The 19410-nt window shown below is 40.3% G+C and overlaps 1 protein-coding gene across 3 annotated transcripts in view; it reads left to right on the top strand.

Moving 5' to 3' along the window:
- Positions 1–19410, top strand: part of LOC138739025 (serine-rich adhesin for platelets-like) — a 45775-nt gene that overhangs the window by 7862 nt on the left and 18503 nt on the right. The window contains exons 2-4 of one of the 3 annotated variants that reach the window (XM_069890378.1): positions 2533–2862; positions 6953–7069; positions 12944–14673. In XM_069890378.1, the coding sequence (XP_069746479.1) occupies positions 2849–2862; positions 6953–7069; positions 12944–14673 (1861 nt within the window). In that variant the 5' untranslated portion in view covers positions 2533–2848. Of the gene's footprint in view, positions 1–2532; positions 2863–6952; positions 7070–12943; positions 19253–19410 lie in introns of those variants that run through there. The other 2 variants (XM_069890376.1, XM_069890377.1) reach the window with 2 other exon arrangements.

Genomic DNA, 19410 nt, shown 5'->3' with positions numbered 1-19410 from the left:
GCATATTACCAATTGAGATCCTACTTGAAGGATAAATTAGGAAGCAGTTTGAGTTTGCCAGAAGGAAGTAACCTTGAATATGTGATTACAGATACAATGTTAATCAAAAGATTTATAACAAATATGTATATTAAACTGCAAGAAAAGGAGAATGAGGAAACAAATGGTAAAACTAAACAAAAATGGGAACAAGATTTAAATATAAAGATAAAAAAGGAAACATGGGAGAAATTATGTTCTGGAACGATGAGAAATACAATAAATACGAGGCTACGTATGATACAATATAACTGGTTACACAGACTATACATTACACCTCAAAAGTTAAATAAATGGGACCCAACAGTATCTGACAGATGTTTTCGATGTAAAAAAGAAATGGGAACAACAATTCATGCAATCTGGACATGTGAGAAAGTAGAAAAATTTTGGGAAGATCTCAATCAGATATTAAATAAAATAACAGAAAACAATATACCAAAGAATCCAGAGATCTTTCTCCTAAGTAACATAAAAAACAAAGAATTTGGAATTGATTTGGAGGATGCACAAAAAAGATTTGTTAAGATAGCTCTAGCCGTAGCAAAAAAATGTATTATGTCAACCTGGAAATTGGAAGATAATCTGAAAATACAACAATGGTATATAGAAATGAATAAATGTATTCCATTAGAAAAAATTACATATAGTTGAAGAAATAATATTGAAATATTCGAACAAACATGGGAGCCTTACATTAAATACAATAGCGAAAACCTACTGGGGACAATCATTACCTAAGGTGATGGAAGGAGAAGGAAAGAAAAGAATGGACTCAGTAGAATTTCTGGTGTATTTTTGTTGAATGACAACATTGTCTGTCTGGTTTAATGTAACCTAGATTGTATACCTTAAATGGATGGGAGGGTGTGGGTGGCTTGGGAGGAGGGGGGGGGGAGAAAATGTCACTGTATATGTGTGAAAAGGAAAAAGTGTGTATCATGGCTAATGTGATTTATGGTGTGAAAAATAAAAAAATTTAAAAAAAAGAGACCTTCTGAAAATCCAAATACATCACATCCACTGTAGCTCCTTTATTGAATCTGCTTGTCATTTCTTCAGAGAATCCAATCAGTTTGTGAAGCAAGATTTGTGCTTACGGAAACCAAGCTGATTTTGGTTTATCTGGTGTCCCTCCAAGTACCTGATCCTTGACACTCGACCCCAACCACTGATAACAGGCTAACCAGTCTATGATTTCCTTTCTCCTGCCTCTTTCTTCACCCCCGCCCCCGAATAGTGAGGTGGCATTTACAATGCTTCAGTCCTCTAGGACAATACCAGAATCTGTGGATTCCTGAAAGATCAATTCCAATGCCTCCACAATATCTATCACATCTTTCAGAGGGTACAATCCATCTGGTCCAGGAAACATCCATCCTTAGACCATCCAGCCTTCTCCCTTGAAATCATAACTGCACTCACTTTCCTTCCCTGATACCCTTCGACATCTGGCACACTGCTAATGTCTTCCTTAGTGAAGACTGATGCAAAATACCATTTAATTCTTCTGCCATCTTCTGGTCTCCCATTATTTCTCCAGCGTCATTTTTAGTGGTCCTATATCCACTCCTCTCTTTTACTCTATGTACTTGACAAAGCATTTTGTCTTCTCTTTGATATGATTTTCTAGCTTACTTTCATACTTATTCCTCCTTCAGAGTTTTTTTTAAAAAAAGTAATCTTTTGGAAGTTTTTTTATAAAAACTTCCCAATCCACCATTTTCCCTCTAATTTATTTGCTTCCTTGCATACCATCTTTTTTGCTTTTGTTGGCTTCGACCTCCCTTGTTTGTCACGGTTGTGACATTTTCCACTTTAATATTTCCTGTGACATTTTCCACTTTAATATTTCCTCTATTTTGCTATTTATCCTGCATCATCCTCATTTCTTGCAGAAACTTCATCCATTGCTGTTCTGCCATCTGCCCTACCAGTGCTCCTTTCCAATCTACTTTGGCCAGTTTCCCTCTCATGCCACTGTAATCCCCTTTACTCCACTGAAATACTGATGCATTTGACTTTAGTTGTTAAATCTCACATTGAACTCAATTACTGTATATTGTAATCACTGCCTCCGATGTTTCCTTTACTCTCAACTCTCTAATCACTTCTGGTGCATATACACCCAAGCCAGTATAGCCAATCTCCTTGTGAAGCTACAAGAAGATGAGATGAAATTTTATTTTTCACCTTGGATATTCAATATTTGGAAATCTCCACCCTGGAGAGATTTTGGGATGGTCACTTAGTGCATTCAAAGAAAATCATAGGATGTAGGGTTAGTGCCGGAAAATGACACTGAAATAAATGAACAATTTTCTAATTTGAATGGCAAAGCAGACATGAAGAACTGCATAGCCTGATTTGTTTTTCTTTTTCCAATATTCTTCTGTTTTGAAGCATTCAAGCATTGAAGGCAAGAAAGCAGTGTGTGCAATGGGTGTGAAAAAATCACATCATTAACAAGTTTTCTTATTGGTTTGTTTCAAGGAAATACTGAACACAGCACGACCACTAAAAATGAGTCAAAGCATAAGAGAAATATGCAAACCAGGCTGTTAAAGGAGAAGCGCTGAGTTACAAATCATCCAGTATCAACTCTTTCGACAAATGTCTGGAAAGGACTGGAGTCTTCATTGAAATTTCTTCCTCATTGAGAAGTTTTTAATTTAAAACAGCAGCCAAGGATGGAAAACAACCAACAAAGAATTAAAACCTGAAGCAGCTCCTGGTCCTTGGTTTTGCCATCATAATTCTTATATTTTCAGTGATTTTCGTCATCATCCTTCCGACCTCTTGCACCACCATGGACGATCAACAGTGAGTTCAAGAATTTTCTCTGCTTGGTTTTATTTTTCATTCTCTTCCCCTTCTCACCCACCCATTCTATACTGTTTCCTCACACCCAGAGTCAGTGCACAAGTGGGCTGAAAATCAAAGTAACTGGAAGGCCCAACAATTTGTAATTGATGATATGTGTACATTCACTAGATTGTGGAACTATGTTCTACATGAACTCCCAAGGAGGATTGTGAAGTTTCTGGATGTCTTTGTAGATTGGTGGTCAATGAATTGTTTTGTACTAAAGATGGTATGGTGTCAATCATCTTATCTTGCATGGGGTGCACATTGAGACTGATTGCAAAGCAATCACTTACCTTCATCAACAGGAAACTTCAGATCACCACAACTACATGTTCATCCATTCTATACTTTTGCATGCAAGCTTTTTTCTCTCCATTTGTAAAGAATTTTTTCATGTTATACCTTTTGATATTTAACATAATTTACATAGATTTGTGGCTCAGTAATACATTATTTGGTCCATCATTATTTGGCTCATTTATACCTCTCGTGTTCCTCAACCTGACTCCATCAGCATAACCTCTTTCATCCTCATGTGTTTACCAAGGTGTTCCTCAAATGCATTTGCACCATTTGTCTCAACTGCAACTCAGTGGTAAGAATATGGAACTCGCTGTCACAGGGAAAGGAGTTGGGCTTTTACTCTGCATTAGACTCGCTGTGCATCTTATAGTTATGGCTCCTAGTTTCTGGACTCTTGCTCATGGAGTGATACATCTTTGCAACAATCCTATCAAACCATTACAACAGTTTAAGGACCTCTATCAAATCATCCGTCAGCCCTATCTGCTGTGGAAAGGGAAAAGTTCAAAGAATAATGGGTCTGGACATAGACTGAATGCAAAAGTAATTTTTATTGAAACACACAACAGAGCTAACACACGCAAGTATTTTCAATCATATCAGACTTAACACTACTGATACCAATAACTGCTTACACTCTCACAAGCATAGTATAATCCAGTCACATTGATCTTAATACTAACAATACAAGCAACTGTTTACAGAGACTTATCATCACCAAGGACTTCAATACACTACCCACCATTCCTTGTCTAGCGTGTGCACGGCTCAGATACTATCTACAACTACAAAGCATACAATAGCCCTGATCTCAATGCAGTTCACAGCTTACCAGTGACTCCTCCAGCATTGACACAGCAGCATTCGTGTCAGGGCTGAAGAGGCAGGCATTATAGTACAGTAAGCTGGAGGGACTGGTCCAGGTAATCACTAGGTGATTAAAGCAACCAAGTAGTCAGGTGTACACAAATGGGCGGGAAGAGTTCAACTTAGATGCGACTTCCGACTAGGTTCCAGATGGAGAGGTCACATGACCCTCCACAATCTACGCTAGACCTGCACATCATTATTTTAAAAAAATGTTTTTGAATTCCCCATATATTGATTTATTTGACAATGATGAACGGTTCCTACCACTGTTTTGCATAAACAATGCCCTAAAACATACCGTAGTGAAAGCTGTCCTATGTACGGTTATGAGCCCAGAGGACTCCAAACCCCAGCAGCAATAGAAATTCACCAAGACAAATGGTGACTTAAACAAAAGTTGCTTTTAATTTTATTTAAACATAAAAACAGGATTAAACTTTAATTTATTACTATTAACTTAACCCCCCCCCCCCTTCTAATTCTAAGTGCATGTGTATGTAATGTGTATGTTCAGGAAAGTTCTTTGATTCACAGTCCAATCTCACTTCTCACTCCTCCAAGTTCACCAGTATCAGGCAATTCTTATACTGTATTCAGAATTTAACATTTATGAATTTTCACCAGGCTCTGGTGCTTAAAGGAAAATGGTAACTGCTCAGGAAGGTTCTAGTTGGTTTCAGAGAGAGAATTGTTGCTCATTGGACATACAAACTGATTCCCTCTGATGAGCCACCTCAGTGTCTTGCCAAAGAAATTTTCCCCATCAGGGTTTTCCAAATGAGAACCTCTTCTTCAGTTCACCACAGAATTCCTCTTGTTTCCCTTATTTCAGGTGAAACACTTTAGCCAGCCATTTCCTCTTGCAAGGACGACAAGGGTTTAAGGCTGAACTCAAAACCTGTCCTCAAAATGGGGTTTAAACAAGCCTGCCAGCTTCCCATGTTACAGCCTCTAAAAGCCACTGCAGAACTCAGTTCTTTCTCTCTTTAAAAGAGAAATCCGGTTTGGTTTCTTTCCTCTCTGCTTGTGAAAACCAGAATCTCTTGCAGGGCTAACCCAATTCTTATCAGCACTTGAGCCTGGACTCTTCCATTTGCACCTGCTTTTTGAAATTCCTTCCAAAACAATTTCATTGTCTTTGCAAAGGCTCTTGGAGCCTGGATGACTGGCTTGAGCAAAGCTCTGGCTTTTTAAATGAGGTGTTTATCTAAGTATCTGTTTGTGAAGTAACCTATGCTAAACCCTCCACAATCTCTCTTTTAAAGACCTAATAATAATATATAATTTTAAAAATTATAAATATATACACACACACACTCTGTAACAGTACTGTAATTCTCCTTGGTACCACCAGTTCACCATTGCTTTGCAGCTTTCATGATCATCACACTGACAAGATGTGAGACTCTAATTTTCCTTAATGAGTGTGCCTGAGACTGCAAGTTCCAGACAGCCTTTCTGATTACCCGTTGCACCTGCAAGTTAGCTTTCTGTGATTCTTGCAGAAGCACCCTCAAGTATGTCTGAACAACATCATGGTGCAATCTTTCATCATTTAAATCTGATTTATATACCAAATCAGATGACCTCATATATGCTGGCGTTGTACTCCACCTGGCAGACCCCACTCACTAACCATTGATCTTTCTCTGCAACCTCGATACAATTTGCTTTTCTGTTCAATTCAGTGTCATCAGCAAACCGAGGTAACGCTTCACTTGGTCCCTTTCATATATTGTGAACAGTTGCTGATCGAGCATCAATTGCTGCAATATTCCCTCAGCAGTGATTACAAACCAGAGAGGGACCTATTCATTCCAACTAAATATTTTAGAAATACAACAGTAACAGGCCCTTTCGGCTCACGAGCCTGTTCCGCCCAAATACTCCTAACTGATTTACACCCCTGATACCTTTTTGAACGGTGGAAGGAAACCAGAGCAGGCATGGGGAGAATGTAGAAACTCCTTACAGACACCGCAGCATTTGAACACTGGTCCAGGTCGCTGGCGCTGTAACGGCTTTGTGCTGTGATGCTAGCCATGCCTTCCGCTAACTCTAACTAAAGAGTTAACTCTAACATGCCTTCTTTCTATTGGTGAGCCAATTCTCTATCCACGATATTACCTCTATCTGCATCATCATACATAGGTCTTTTGTGCAGGTCTTAGTTGAACGCTTTCTGAAAACCCAAGTATAAAATATCTACCCTCTCCACTGCACTCATTTTATCCTTGAAGAACTCCAACAGAGGCTGAGTGGTGAACTAATGGAGGTATTTAAAAATCACAGGAGACAGAGATTGTAGTCCAATTCTTTTTTCCCTTTTGTTGTGGTAACAAAAACAGAGCATCCGCTTAAAGTGAGAGGAATTGGGGATAAGGGAAAGTTTATTTTACACAGTTAGTGGTTGCTATCTGGAACTTGTTACCAGAGGATGCAACGAAATTAGATAAAAATGTGTTTAAAAAGGCATTTAGACAGGTACAAATAGGAAAGGCATACAAGTTTATAGCTGGTGTGGGCAAGTGGCATCAATATAGATTAGCAAAAAAGGCTAGCATGAATGGCATGGGCCGATAGACCATTTCTATGCTGGGCAATTCAATGACTCCATGATGCTGGGGGCCAGAGGGCCCATTTCTGTGCTGTGACCAACTCCAACTAAATATCTGTACTTCAGATGTTTCATAATGCAAAGTTCTAATAAGGAATGAACAAATAACACTCAACGTCCACCTCTTCCCACAATCGCACCAGACCAACTATCTAACCTGTCATTTCTTTGGCTTAAAAGTGGATCGAAAAATTGGTGAGAATTTTGAATCTTCATTGTTGTAGATAATACATTTTTATTTGGATACGATTTCAGAAAATTCACCAAAAAGAAATTGTTTGAACATTCAGAATTCCGAGATGATATTGAAGAATCGAGGCCTAATCGTGGCATGGAACCATTGCAGGATGCACACCAGAAAACCATCTACAAGTGAGTTAATGACTAACTGCAATCCACTAGCACCAGCAGGTTGCAGGACTGACAGGATCTTCACTATGATGTCTGATACACTGAGAGTTTTAAAGCATGGAAACAGGCCCTTGTCCAATTTGTCCACTTCAATGTCCCATTTCTTTACATTTGGTCCATATCCCCCATACCTGTCTAAATGTCACCATTGTGCCTGCCTTGCCCATTTCCTCTGGCAACTCATTCCACATATCCACCAGCCTCCATGTGGAAAGAGGTATCCCTTAGCCCCCCTTTAAATCTTTCCACTCTCGCTTTAAATCTACGCCCTGGGAAAATATATATTTACCTTGTTTTATCCCCCTCATGATTTTATAAACCCCAAAAAGGCATCCCACAAACCACCTCCCCCACTCCACACCAAAAATCCTAATCTTCAGTGAGAAAAGTTCCAGCATTTCCTCCTAACTCCATCCCTCTAGCCACTGCCACGTCCCCTTGAATCTTTTCTGCCCCCTTTCCAGCTTCATAACATCCATCCTATCATTGGGTATCCAGCGATGTATACAGTTCTGAAAATGTGACTTCATGACTGTCTTGTTCAGTTCAACATGACATTCTAACTCCTGTTCTCAATGCCCTTGATGATGCCAAATTCCTTCTTCACTACTTGTGACAATTCTTTCAGGAAATTGAAACTCATATGCATTAAATGGTAGGCTATTGAGATGTGCAGAGCAACAAAGGGATTTAGGAGTGATGGTAAATAGTACCCTCAAGGCTGATACTCAGGTAGATGGTGTGGTGAAAAAGGCATTTGGAATGTTGGCCTTCATAAATCGGAGTATTGTATTGAAGAGTAGGGAGGTTATGATGAAATTATACAAGGCATTGGTGAGGCCAAATTTGGAGTACTGTGTACAGTTTTGGTCACCAAATTATAGGAAAGATATAAACAAAATAGAGAGAGTGCAGAGAAGGTTCATGAAAATGTTGACAGGATTTCAAGGTTTGAGTTACAGGGAAAGGTTATGCAGACTGGGGCTTTTTTCTCTGGAGCATAGAAGATTGAGGGGGGGACTTGATAGAGGTGTTTAAGATTTTAAAAGGGACAGACAAAGTAAATGTGAATAGGCTTTTTCAATTAAGAGTGGGGGAGATTCAAACTAAAGGGCATGGTTTAAGATTGAAGGGGGAAAATTATAAGATTATATATATAAAATTATATGAGGGGAAATTTCTTTACGCAAAGGGTGGTAGGGATGTGGAATGAGCTTCTGGAAGACGTGGTTGAGGCAGGATCATTGGTTACATTTAAGGACAGCCTGGATAGTTACATGGAGAGGAGAGGACTGGAGAGGTATGGACCGGGTGCTGGTCAGTGGGACGAGGAGGGTGGGGATTTGTTATGGCATGGACTATTAGGGCCGAACTGGCCTGTTCTGTGCTGTAAGTGGTTATATGGTTATAAACTAAGTACCTGTACCCTCTAGTTCTCTCTGTTCCACTCTCCAAGACCCTACCATTTTTAAGTCCTGCCCTGCTTTGACGTACTAAAATATACCATCTCATGCTAATCCAAGTTAAATTCCCTCTGGCATTCTTTGGCCCAGTTCCCCAGTTGATCTAGATGCAGGTGTAACCTTCCCTGCTGCCAACCATACCACCAATTTGGTGTCATCTGCAAATTTACTAACCACATTGTCATCCATGTTAATGATTTGGGTGACAAAGAACACGCTGCACAGATCCCCGCTGCACACACAGTTTAAAGCAGTGGTTTTCAAGCCTTTTCTTTCCAGTCACAAACCAATTTAATTAATCCTGATGCCATAGGTGCTCTGTGATTAGTAAGGGATTATTTAAGGTGACATGTGGGTGGGAAGAAAAAGTTTGAAAACCACTGGTTCTAAGGTTTCCATCCTGAAAAACAACCATCCAATAGCACCCATCAAGCCAATGTTGAATACAATTGGCTCACTCACTCAGAATCCCATGTGATCTGATCTTTTGGACTAGCCCATCTTGTGCGACTTTGTCAAAGGCCTTGCTAATATTCATATAGACATCTTGTAGCTCAGTCAGAAGTTGATGCAAGAAACTGGAAGAATTGTTAATTGAAGGAGAGGATCTAGGGAGGATGAAGTAGAATCAGGCATCTAACACACATTAAAGGGTGAGACCTGGAGCTTAGGCAGAAAATCTGTTAATATAGCACTGACATAGTTAGTGTAGGGTTAGTACAAAAATATCACAGTGCAAGCGACCTGGGTTTCAATCCACCACTATCTGAAAGGTGTTTGCATGTTCTCTCAGTGCCTGCAGGGGATTTTTCCTGGGTGCTCCAGATTCCTCCCATATTCCAAAGGGGGTTAGTTGGTCATATGAGTGTAATTAGGAAGTGAGCGCTCATGGACCAGAAGGACCTATTATTACTGTGCTGTATCTCTACATTTTAAAAAAAAAGGAAAGCATGGTTGTGATCTGGCATACTGATTTGACATTGTGGTGGGGTTCACATAAGCTCTTGGACACCACCCAGAGACCAAGACCCCACTTTCTATCATCAGGATATTATCTCCCACACCATCACCAATCTCTTCACTGCCTGAAATCTGATAATCCCCAAACCTCTGATCCAGAATTCACAAGGAGAATTGTCCAGCAGACCCACTGCCTGCTCCTGCCCTTCCAAACTCATCGGCTGGTACTAACTTGTTCTCCATTCACCTCTATATCTGGGATACTACTCGTGCTTTGCACCTCTGAAGAATTCAGATTCTCCAGACTCATCATCTTATCTTCACCATGAAAATGCAATGCCTTCACATATCCATTCTCCATGACCTTAGGCCCTCTGCTTCCTACTTGACTGTAGAGCTGCCAGTTCTCCTCAACTAATACTCTCCTCCACTTGGCAGAACTGGTCTTCACCCTTAACACATCTCCTTCCCCCCATTTACATCTGCAGGGACCCAGCAATGCCCTGCTTTTTGTCGAGTATGTGGAACAATCCTGGTCCCAATCCCTACTCAGGTTTTATTCCCCAATTCAACATTGTAATGTCTTGTAACACTGCTATCCTTTTCCACCAATTCCTCAGTCTTCATCGTATCTATTCCCAGGATAAGGCCTTCCACTCCAGGACATCAAAAATGTCTTCTTTAATAAATGTGGAATTTCCCATTACTCTAACGGATGAAGCCTGCGCTTGTATCAGTTCCATTTCTTGTTCTTCCATCCTCACCCCACCTCCCCCAAGCAGAACAAGGACAGTCACTCTGGTCCTCACTTTCCACTCACCAGTGTCTGTATCTGAACATTATCCTTCAACACTTTGGCCAACTACAGCATGATCTCACACCTTCCCCGTCCACCCCATCTGTTTCTCAGTCTCTTCTGAAATTCCCTCATTTTCTCTTCTCTTTTCTTCCCACCCACCTTTCCACCCCCTTAGACATTTTCCACTGTAACTGCAGAAAGTGCAAAACTTGTCTCTGCACCTCCTTCCCCATTTCCATCCAGGGCCACAAACAAACCTTCCTGGTGAGGCAGACCTTTACTTGCACATCATCCAACCTGACCTACTGCATTCTGTGTACATCACGTGGTCTACTTTACACCAGCAAATGCAGATTGGGTGCAGTCTTCGCCAAACACTTGCACTCTGTGGCGTCCAGCTTGAATTCTCAGTGTCCAGCCATTTCAGTTTGCCTCACCATTCCCACACAGACAACATGTATTGCCATACGAGGCCAAATGAAATCCTGAGGAACAATCCATCATATTCCTCAATGGCATGACCATTGATATTTTTCTAATTTTAGGTACTTCTCCCTTCCCCCATCTGATTCCACTGTTTCCATCTCTTACTTTTCTCTTTAACCTTCTACCGTCAACTGTCTCTGCACTTTCTATCCAATATCCTATCATCTCAGCCCCTCCTTCTCCCTGCACTCCCTCCCCCAATACACTTGTAGTCTCGATAAAGAAACCTGACACGAGATGCTGACTGACCATTTCTATGCATGGATGTTGCCTGACCCACCGAGTTCCTCCAGCGTCTCATTGTCTGCTTCATATAGACAAGTCCATGATATTTCCCACTTCAAAAACAATCAAAATTATGAGATCATTTCCACTACACAAAGCCACACTGACTTAATTCAGTCCTTCTGAAATGCTGGTAGATCTTGTCCCTCAGAATCTCCTCCAGTAAATTTCCCACTACTGATGTCTGGCTCATCAGCTTATACCCATGGCGTGTCCTTCCTGCTCAACTTAAGTATAGGAACAACAATGGCCAGTCCTCTGATACCTCACCTGGGGTTAATGAATGTGCAAATATCTTTGCCAGAGCCCCACCAATTTCTTCCCTCACTTCCACAATGCAGGAGAATACACTCGATCATATCCTGGATATCTTATACTTTAAGATTTCCTGTTCCTCCTATTTTATAATTTGGATATGGTCTAAGATATCACTACTCATTTGCCTCAATTCCTCAACTTCTGTGAACTTAAAAAAAAATAAAAAAATTGCATATTAGAATTATTAATTTGAGATATTGGAAGACTGTGGACACTACTATAACACCACTCTTCCCCACCCCCCCCCCCTGTACTATGGTAACTGTGAATACCATTAATCTATCTTTTGTATTAAGCGAACACGATGTATGCCATTGTATACTTGCAGCAAACAAGAGCTTCTGTGCAGACAGATATTGTGCACAATACACTCATTATCATTATATTCATCCTTACTGAGATCTATTCTTTCCTAGATGCCTTTTTGCTGATATACCCTTATGATTTTGCTTGACGTTGTCTGCTGGAGCCATCTTATGAGGTCTTCTTCCCCTCCTGATTTCCCTCAGAGCATTCCTACATTTCTTACATTCCTTGAGGGTTTCATTTGATCTTAGCTGCCCCTACATTGACATATGCCTTTTTTTTTTAAATCTGACCAGGCTCTCAATACTCCTCATCCACCAGGGTTCTCTAACCTGCCAGCCTTGGCCTGCACTCACAGTACCATGCTGACCCTGGTCCTCTCTCCATCTCACTTTTAAAAGCCTCCTACTTCCTGCAAACAGCTTCTCCCAATCAGCCTCCGAAAGTCCTCTCGTGCCTTCCAAATAGACCATTCCTATTTTATTCCATGACTATTTTAATATGAATAGAATCATTGTTGCGAATTAAGTACGATCTGCATCCATTATTTAATGTCAAGTGAGGCCCAGCATAAACAGATCTGGAATTTCCAAACTGTAATTTTCAGTGAATATAGTGAAGCGAAAAAGATATTTATATTCAAAGAGTAATTGCTAATTAAATATTTAAATGTAGGTTTCATTGCAGTGTTACCTGTACTGTGCAATTTCGTTTGTCACTTAATTCTCGAGTATGACTGATATCTGGTCTCAATGTGCGTGAAGGTGGATGATAAGACTAATCTGGGTTTGAGAGTTCCTTTCCTTCAGGTAACAGGAGTGAGGGCAGGATGCAGTCACGGTGGTTCTTGATGATTGGGATATCCTGTTCCTCCTTGCTTCCTCTATTCTAGCTTCCTTGTGTGAACGAGTACTGCTTTTTAATCCAGATGTCAAACAGGATGATCCAATGCCTGCCATATCTAGTGGTGTATGTCAACATTGAACCTCCAGGGTTGTTTCAAGATGTTCACACAGTAGCTGCTTTGGCATTCTATCAACAGACATTTTTCTAACATGTCTTGTCCATCTGATCTGTGATTCTTGCATCAGTGTGCAAATGCTGAGGAGGTTTGTCTAGCATGAGCTGTCTGACACGTCTGCTGTACATGCCCCACATCCTCTTTCAATAGTATTTTAATATCAACACCATGCTTTTTTTTCCCCTCTCACTTTACAGGCCACTTGTTGAGGGATTTCAGGACATTAGCAGTGGACAAATGAAAGCTACAACTAATAGATACAAGAAAATTAAAAAGAATCGTAAAGTAACTTTTTTGAAATGCCCACAACGTAAAACAATCAAGGGTGTCAAACGTCATGAGATCAATGAGCCTACCTTGACTGAAAACTGGAAGGATAGAAATATTTCTTATTGTGACCTACCTATTGCTCCTCCGCTCCCAAAAGAATTGTTTCGGAACTATTCAGAAGCCCTGGAACAATCTGTGCCCAATCAAATATTGTCACCAACTTCCAATATCTTAGGATTGTTGGCTTCAAAAACAAATACAATGAATACAACAAATACTGAGCAGCATGGCAGCTTGTATCCAAATAGATATTGGTGCACCAACCAAAGATCAAAAAAAGGAGCTTCTGGAGAAACACCACCTCCCATACTGATTCACATCAATTCTCATCATAGCCACTTCACCGTCTGTGAACACAAAATAACTAATTTATCACTAGGATTGACATCAGATCGGCCCAAGAACTGCACATCTGGGTCCATCTCATCACCACAATGGCCTTCTGATATCAATGCAAATACAGTTACACTTGCTAGTGATGATACACCAGGGGCAACTAGTGATCCTGCTCATTCCCTATCCACACAAGTTGGCAGAAATGAACAAGATGCATTTAATTACTCCAAGCATTCTGAGGTCACTTCTGCTGGAAGTTTGCCAGCCATGCTTACATCTTCTGTTGGAACAATGCTCTCCCAAAATTATAATGATGTAACACCTGCTGCTGATAAAGGAAAAGGCATCTCAAAGCCATCCCTTTGGCCGCAGGTTTCCTGTGAGGAAGTTAAAACAAAGGACAATGGTATGCACAATGTGAGTGTCTTGCAAAAGCCAAAGAAATTACCCATTACTCGATTCTTCCATCTTACTGACAGAAGGTCCTCCTCCTTAATAAGATCAAGGTCAGTGAATCACACAGCAGTTCAACCGGAGAGGGAGGGAGAAATCAAAATGATCAACCACAAGTCCTATTCACCAACATTGGGTGTCACAGAATCAGTCAAATACCCAAAATGTTTTGATGAATCATTTTTACAGGACAGTGTTAAGCCAGTTACTTTGAGTTCATTGATACAACCATCATCCTCACAGATGTCTGGTTATGTACAAGGTGCTTCAAGTCATATTATCAGATCACAGGATAGCTTACATAAAGACAATGAACAAACCCGGTGTTATTCTCATTTTAAATCTGCAAATCTAAACTCTGAAGAAGATACGACTTCATCCGTACAAAATTATACTCAACATCAAAGGCCAACAAAAATACCTATAACAAGGATCTTTCAAGTCACTCACAAGAGATCCCACTCCTATTCTGAATCACTGGCATCTCACCAGGAAGCAGATAGCCAGTCCAGTGCTAGAAGAGCAAGATCAATTAGCCCACAAAAATCATGTAATTCCCTTGGATCAAGAGAAAAGATGCACTTTATACCTCCTTACTGTTACAAGGAAACATTAATGGACAAAAACAAACATTCATCACATGGCTATGTCGCTGATGATGCACATCTTCCCTCGCAATCTTCTACCCAACCACTGTATACTGACATAGACAATGCACAAAGTATTTCAAATTCTTCTATCAATGACCAACAAAATGCAAATGATGGTCTTATTTCTCTTACTGGATCGGTACCCTGTGGTGCTGAAGGTAAGAGACAGAGTAAATTAGAATGCCTGTCCAGCTCTGCTACCCTTCCCTACATGAACAGTCATACACCACAAACATCCAGATCCTTCCACTGTTCTCAATCTCCCCACTTAACTGCTCATACAAGGAACGAACCAGAATTCTCTGTCCATTCACCATGGCCCCACATGGGTACTAGTACAACAAGGTGTTCACCAATTCGCTTACTGTTGGCTGGCATGCATGAGGCACCAAGTCAATCACTGCCCACCTGCACCGACATCACAGAGAGACTATCTCATTGTCCTGAACAGACACCATCTTCTCATCCCAGTGCTAAAGCTCATGTACCTTACAGCATCACACAGTCACAGTCCATTCATTTCCACAATAATATACAAAATACGCCAGGCTTTCCAACTGGTGACAATAAAACACAACAATTATTTTGTGCTTCTAACCAACCACTGACCACTGATGTCGGACACAATGTACTTCATGATCCTTTACAATCACTGGTCACCAATTTTATGGACAAAGAAATTGAATATGTTAATAGAAATGAGAATGCACAGCATCCATCTACCCATTCGCTGACATCCAATATAAATAACACACATGCTAGACCTTCCGTGTCTTCCCATTTTATCAATGATGTATGGAATACACACACATATTCATCTGATCATGTTAAATATAATGTGCAAACTGCATCCAACTCTTCCAGCAATTTACTGTTGAATATCGTTAATGAACATACTCCAGTTTTTCCCAGCAATACACCATTTAACCTTGATGTTGGTTTTCCGGCCACACCAAATTTACTGATGCAACCCCAGTTCACTCATGAAGATCATTTGTTCAATAGCTCTTCCTCTTCCTCCCAGTCATTGCACTTGAACACTGATAATGTATCATACCCCTCCACCCAAATGACATCTTCCCAGATTGTTGATAACAAACAAGGGAGAAGTGGGCATCCAGTCAGGGTCAGCAACTCATCAACTTCCCAGATTGATGGCAATAATCAAAATGCATCAGACCTGGTCTTCCATTTGTTGGATCCCAACGATGAGCACCATTCATCCCATTGTCTCAGTTGTGCGTCATTGCCTTGTGTGGATGTCAGTGGGGGAGCTGCACAGATGCCTCCCAGCACTTCACCACCCAATGAGCTCGGGGTTAGACCTCCTGCATCTTGCTCACAGGTACAATCTAACAATGTGGATGACACTGTGCAAGGAATTTCTTATGCTCTCTCCCAATTAATGTCTACGGATCTTGATGAAAATAATCAAGATATACCCCAAACATTCATACCACCCATTTCATCAATTCATTCCCATTCTTCACTCATGGAAGGACAAAAGATTTCCACTTCTTCCAGACATTTACAATCTGCCCATGTCAAAGATAACACAATAGAGGATTTCAGGTCTTCCCCCAAACCATTAAACAATTATATTGATGAAAATTCAACATCCAAAGCATCAACACCATCTGCATATGTGCAAGATAATGTACATTGGATATGCTCTTCAGCTATTTCATCACTGCTTCTAACTCATGATAGAGGACAAGGTGCAAGGTCATCTCCCGCACAATCCACATTTGTTAGCCACTGTGCACAAAGTACATCACATTCAGCAGGTCAAATGCCATCACCTTATTTCTCTGAAATTAGACAAGACGTTTCTCCTTCTTGTGCTCAGGTTTGCACAAGTGATAAGCAAGTGAGAGATCTTTGTTCTCCCTCATCGCTGCATAACGAGTCAAAAGGAGTGTCTCATGCTTCACCCCAAATATTCCCCCATGGTCAATGTACATTGCATGACGTCAAGCCTGTTAATTCACCATCTTCTCACAGTGCAGTCAGTTGCTCGATCCACTCACTATTCAGCTCTCGTGGAACGAGTCAATTTGTACTTCCCCCAGAATCATTAATCTATTTCAATAACGATCAGCAAGTTGTTTCAAATTGTTTCACACACTCAAAGCACACAAACAAAACTAACTATGAACAAGATGCCTCTTATTCCACCTCCCAATTATCAGTTACACCTGTGCACAATAATACATCAGTCACACCCAAAGAATCTATGCAATCACTGATCACCTGCACTGATCCTAATCAAATAAATGGATCCAATTCTTCCACTCCACCCCTGTCCTCTCCTATTGACAATAACTTTCACTGTTTATCTAACACACACAAATGGATAGTTGATGGTGACATACCTGAAGTAGCTGCATCTTTCATTCCATTCACCCCTGAAGTCTGTGAGCACGTTGCTGAACCAGCAACCACATCACAAATCAATCATGTTCATACTAATGATCCCAACACACACAGTTTATTCGATGAACCTGGAGCTTCCATTCTTAGACCGACACCCAGTGTTACCTGCAAAGTGGGACAAACATCTCATCTTCCCGCCCATTCGGTTTTGTCTAAAGCTGAGAAGAGTGAGAAGGATGCCTCTTGTTCATCCATTCATTCATTATGCATTTCTGTTTATCATAGTGAAAAACCGATATGTAGTCCTGCCCCTTTATTGTCTGAAACTGAAGAGGTCACACAAGTTGTATCTGATTCTTCCAATCACTCACACATTATTCGGGCACCATCTTCTTGTCCAGCAGAGAATGAACAAGCTGCAGCTTCATCCAATCCTGCGATTAAAAATGTGCAAGGTTCCTTTCAGTCATTTACCAGTATTAATGATAAAGAGGATTTCAGAACTTTTATCCAGTCACCACAAGTTATCAATGAGAGGACATTACATACAGCCAAATTATTGTCTCCCACTGCTAATAACACTCAAATGACCTTCTGTTCATCTACTCAATCAAGGGCAACTCATGCCAACACTTGTGCACAAGATGCATCATTTTATTTCCATTCATTGTCTTCATCTGTGGATGATAATGTGCAAAGCCTTTCTCCTCCCTCCCAAATGCTGGAAAATACCGGGAATGCAAAAGATGAGAGTTCATCGAACTGGTCCCAAATGAGTCCTGTCAGTGATAAACTACAAACGGTCTCTTATTCACCCACCCATTCCAATACTGCTTGCAACAATCAGAAAGGTGATTCTAATACACATATCCAGTCCAGACCAATATGTGATCATTTACGTTGTGGTTCCAAGTCACCTAAACAAAGCAATCTAGCTAGCGATAATCTACAAGGTGGTTCTAAATCATTGATGCAGGCCAATGACTGCATGACTGGTAACAATGTACAAGGTGATCCTGAGACATGCACCCAGCCACAGTTTAATCTGGATGATAATAACCAACAAGATGGTTCTACATCACCTGCTCAGTCCAGCTGTATTTCAGTAAGTAAAAAACCACATGAGATTTCTTGTTCATACACAGACTCTCTGTTTCAACCTCTTTGCAATAATCCAAAAGTTGCTCCTTGTTCATTAACTCAGATTGATGATGAATCAGACAAATTAGGTGCATTCAGACTTTCTCGGCATTCACAATCTCCTCATGCTTTTCATAGAATAAAACCTGTTTCATTTTCTGCCCAAGCGTTAACCAGCCCTATCAGTGATCATGGACTTGCTGAAACACAGGATTCCCTCAAGTCATCCAATTACATGGATGAAGATCAACAAGTTGTATCTGATTTATTTACTCACAGGGCAGGAAATGTACCAATGAAAAATCACATTGACGATAGCTTACAAAATCCTGTATATTCTTCCCAGAGTGATAAAGTTGAAGGTTTGCATTATTCTTACAAGCATCCACACAGCACCAACTCTTATAATAACCCAAATAAATGTGAATCTTTCAACCAGTCTCAATCCAATTACGTGACTAAAATTATGCCTCCAGCTGCGTGCTCTTCAATAAGCTGCAAGTATCCCACAGACCTGGGTTCTAATTTTTTATCACCTGCACCTAGTTCATCTGTATTTCCTTCATCCACGAGTCAAGATGATTCATCAGGAGCTTGGAGTTCCTCCAACCATTCAATGCTTGCCGTGAGCTGTGATTCTCTATCGAGTGTATCTAGCTCTTTGATGCTGTCATCTCCCAGGACTGATGATGCTACTTCTTATATATCAGGATTCTCAGTTAGCACACTATACGACGATTATGACGACATTTTAACTGCTTCATAGTTGAATCATTTTATCTTTAATACTGAGTCCACACCAGCCTAGACCCCTACAAAACTCAAGCCAAGGATCCCCCTCAGTTCGCCATAACATAATCTGCTGTTGATTTCCGAAAGCAAGAATTTAAAATGCTTGCATTTTTTTCAAAATATCCCCATCAGGGAATGTTCAAAAGTTGTATGCATTTTCTTTTGTAAGTTTAGAAATAAATCTTGCTTTATAATTTAATTATCACAATTATTTCACTGTTAGCAAAATGGTAGTGAAATGTTCCAAACAATACATTCTGGGAGCAGAAAAAGATGATGTTGGCAAGGACATCTTAAGAACAAGGAGACAACCAAAGCACCAGGAAATCATTGCTCTGAAAATTTGCTTTTAAATTCAATATTTAGCTCATGTCACATATTTGTGAAATCATTTTGGAAAAAAAAAATTAAAAATGGAATTTCAACCCATTTTTTGGTGGATTCTGCTTTCCTTGTGTGTGTATAGAAGACAAGTGGAGAAGATAAACAATGATACAGAAATCTTGTGTTGCCATCAAAATAGTTGACTAACTCATTTTTTTCCCCGCACTGGATATCAACGAAAGCCTCATTGTTGCTCGATCCTA

The sequence above is a fragment of the Narcine bancroftii genome, chromosome 7 (assembly GCF_036971445.1).
Source record: "Narcine bancroftii isolate sNarBan1 chromosome 7, sNarBan1.hap1, whole genome shotgun sequence".
NCBI classification, from domain to species: Eukaryota; Metazoa; Chordata; class Chondrichthyes; order Torpediniformes; family Narcinidae; genus Narcine; species Narcine bancroftii.
The sequence above is the reverse complement of the archived record's forward strand: the minus strand, read 5'-3'. Positions and strand labels throughout refer to the sequence as shown.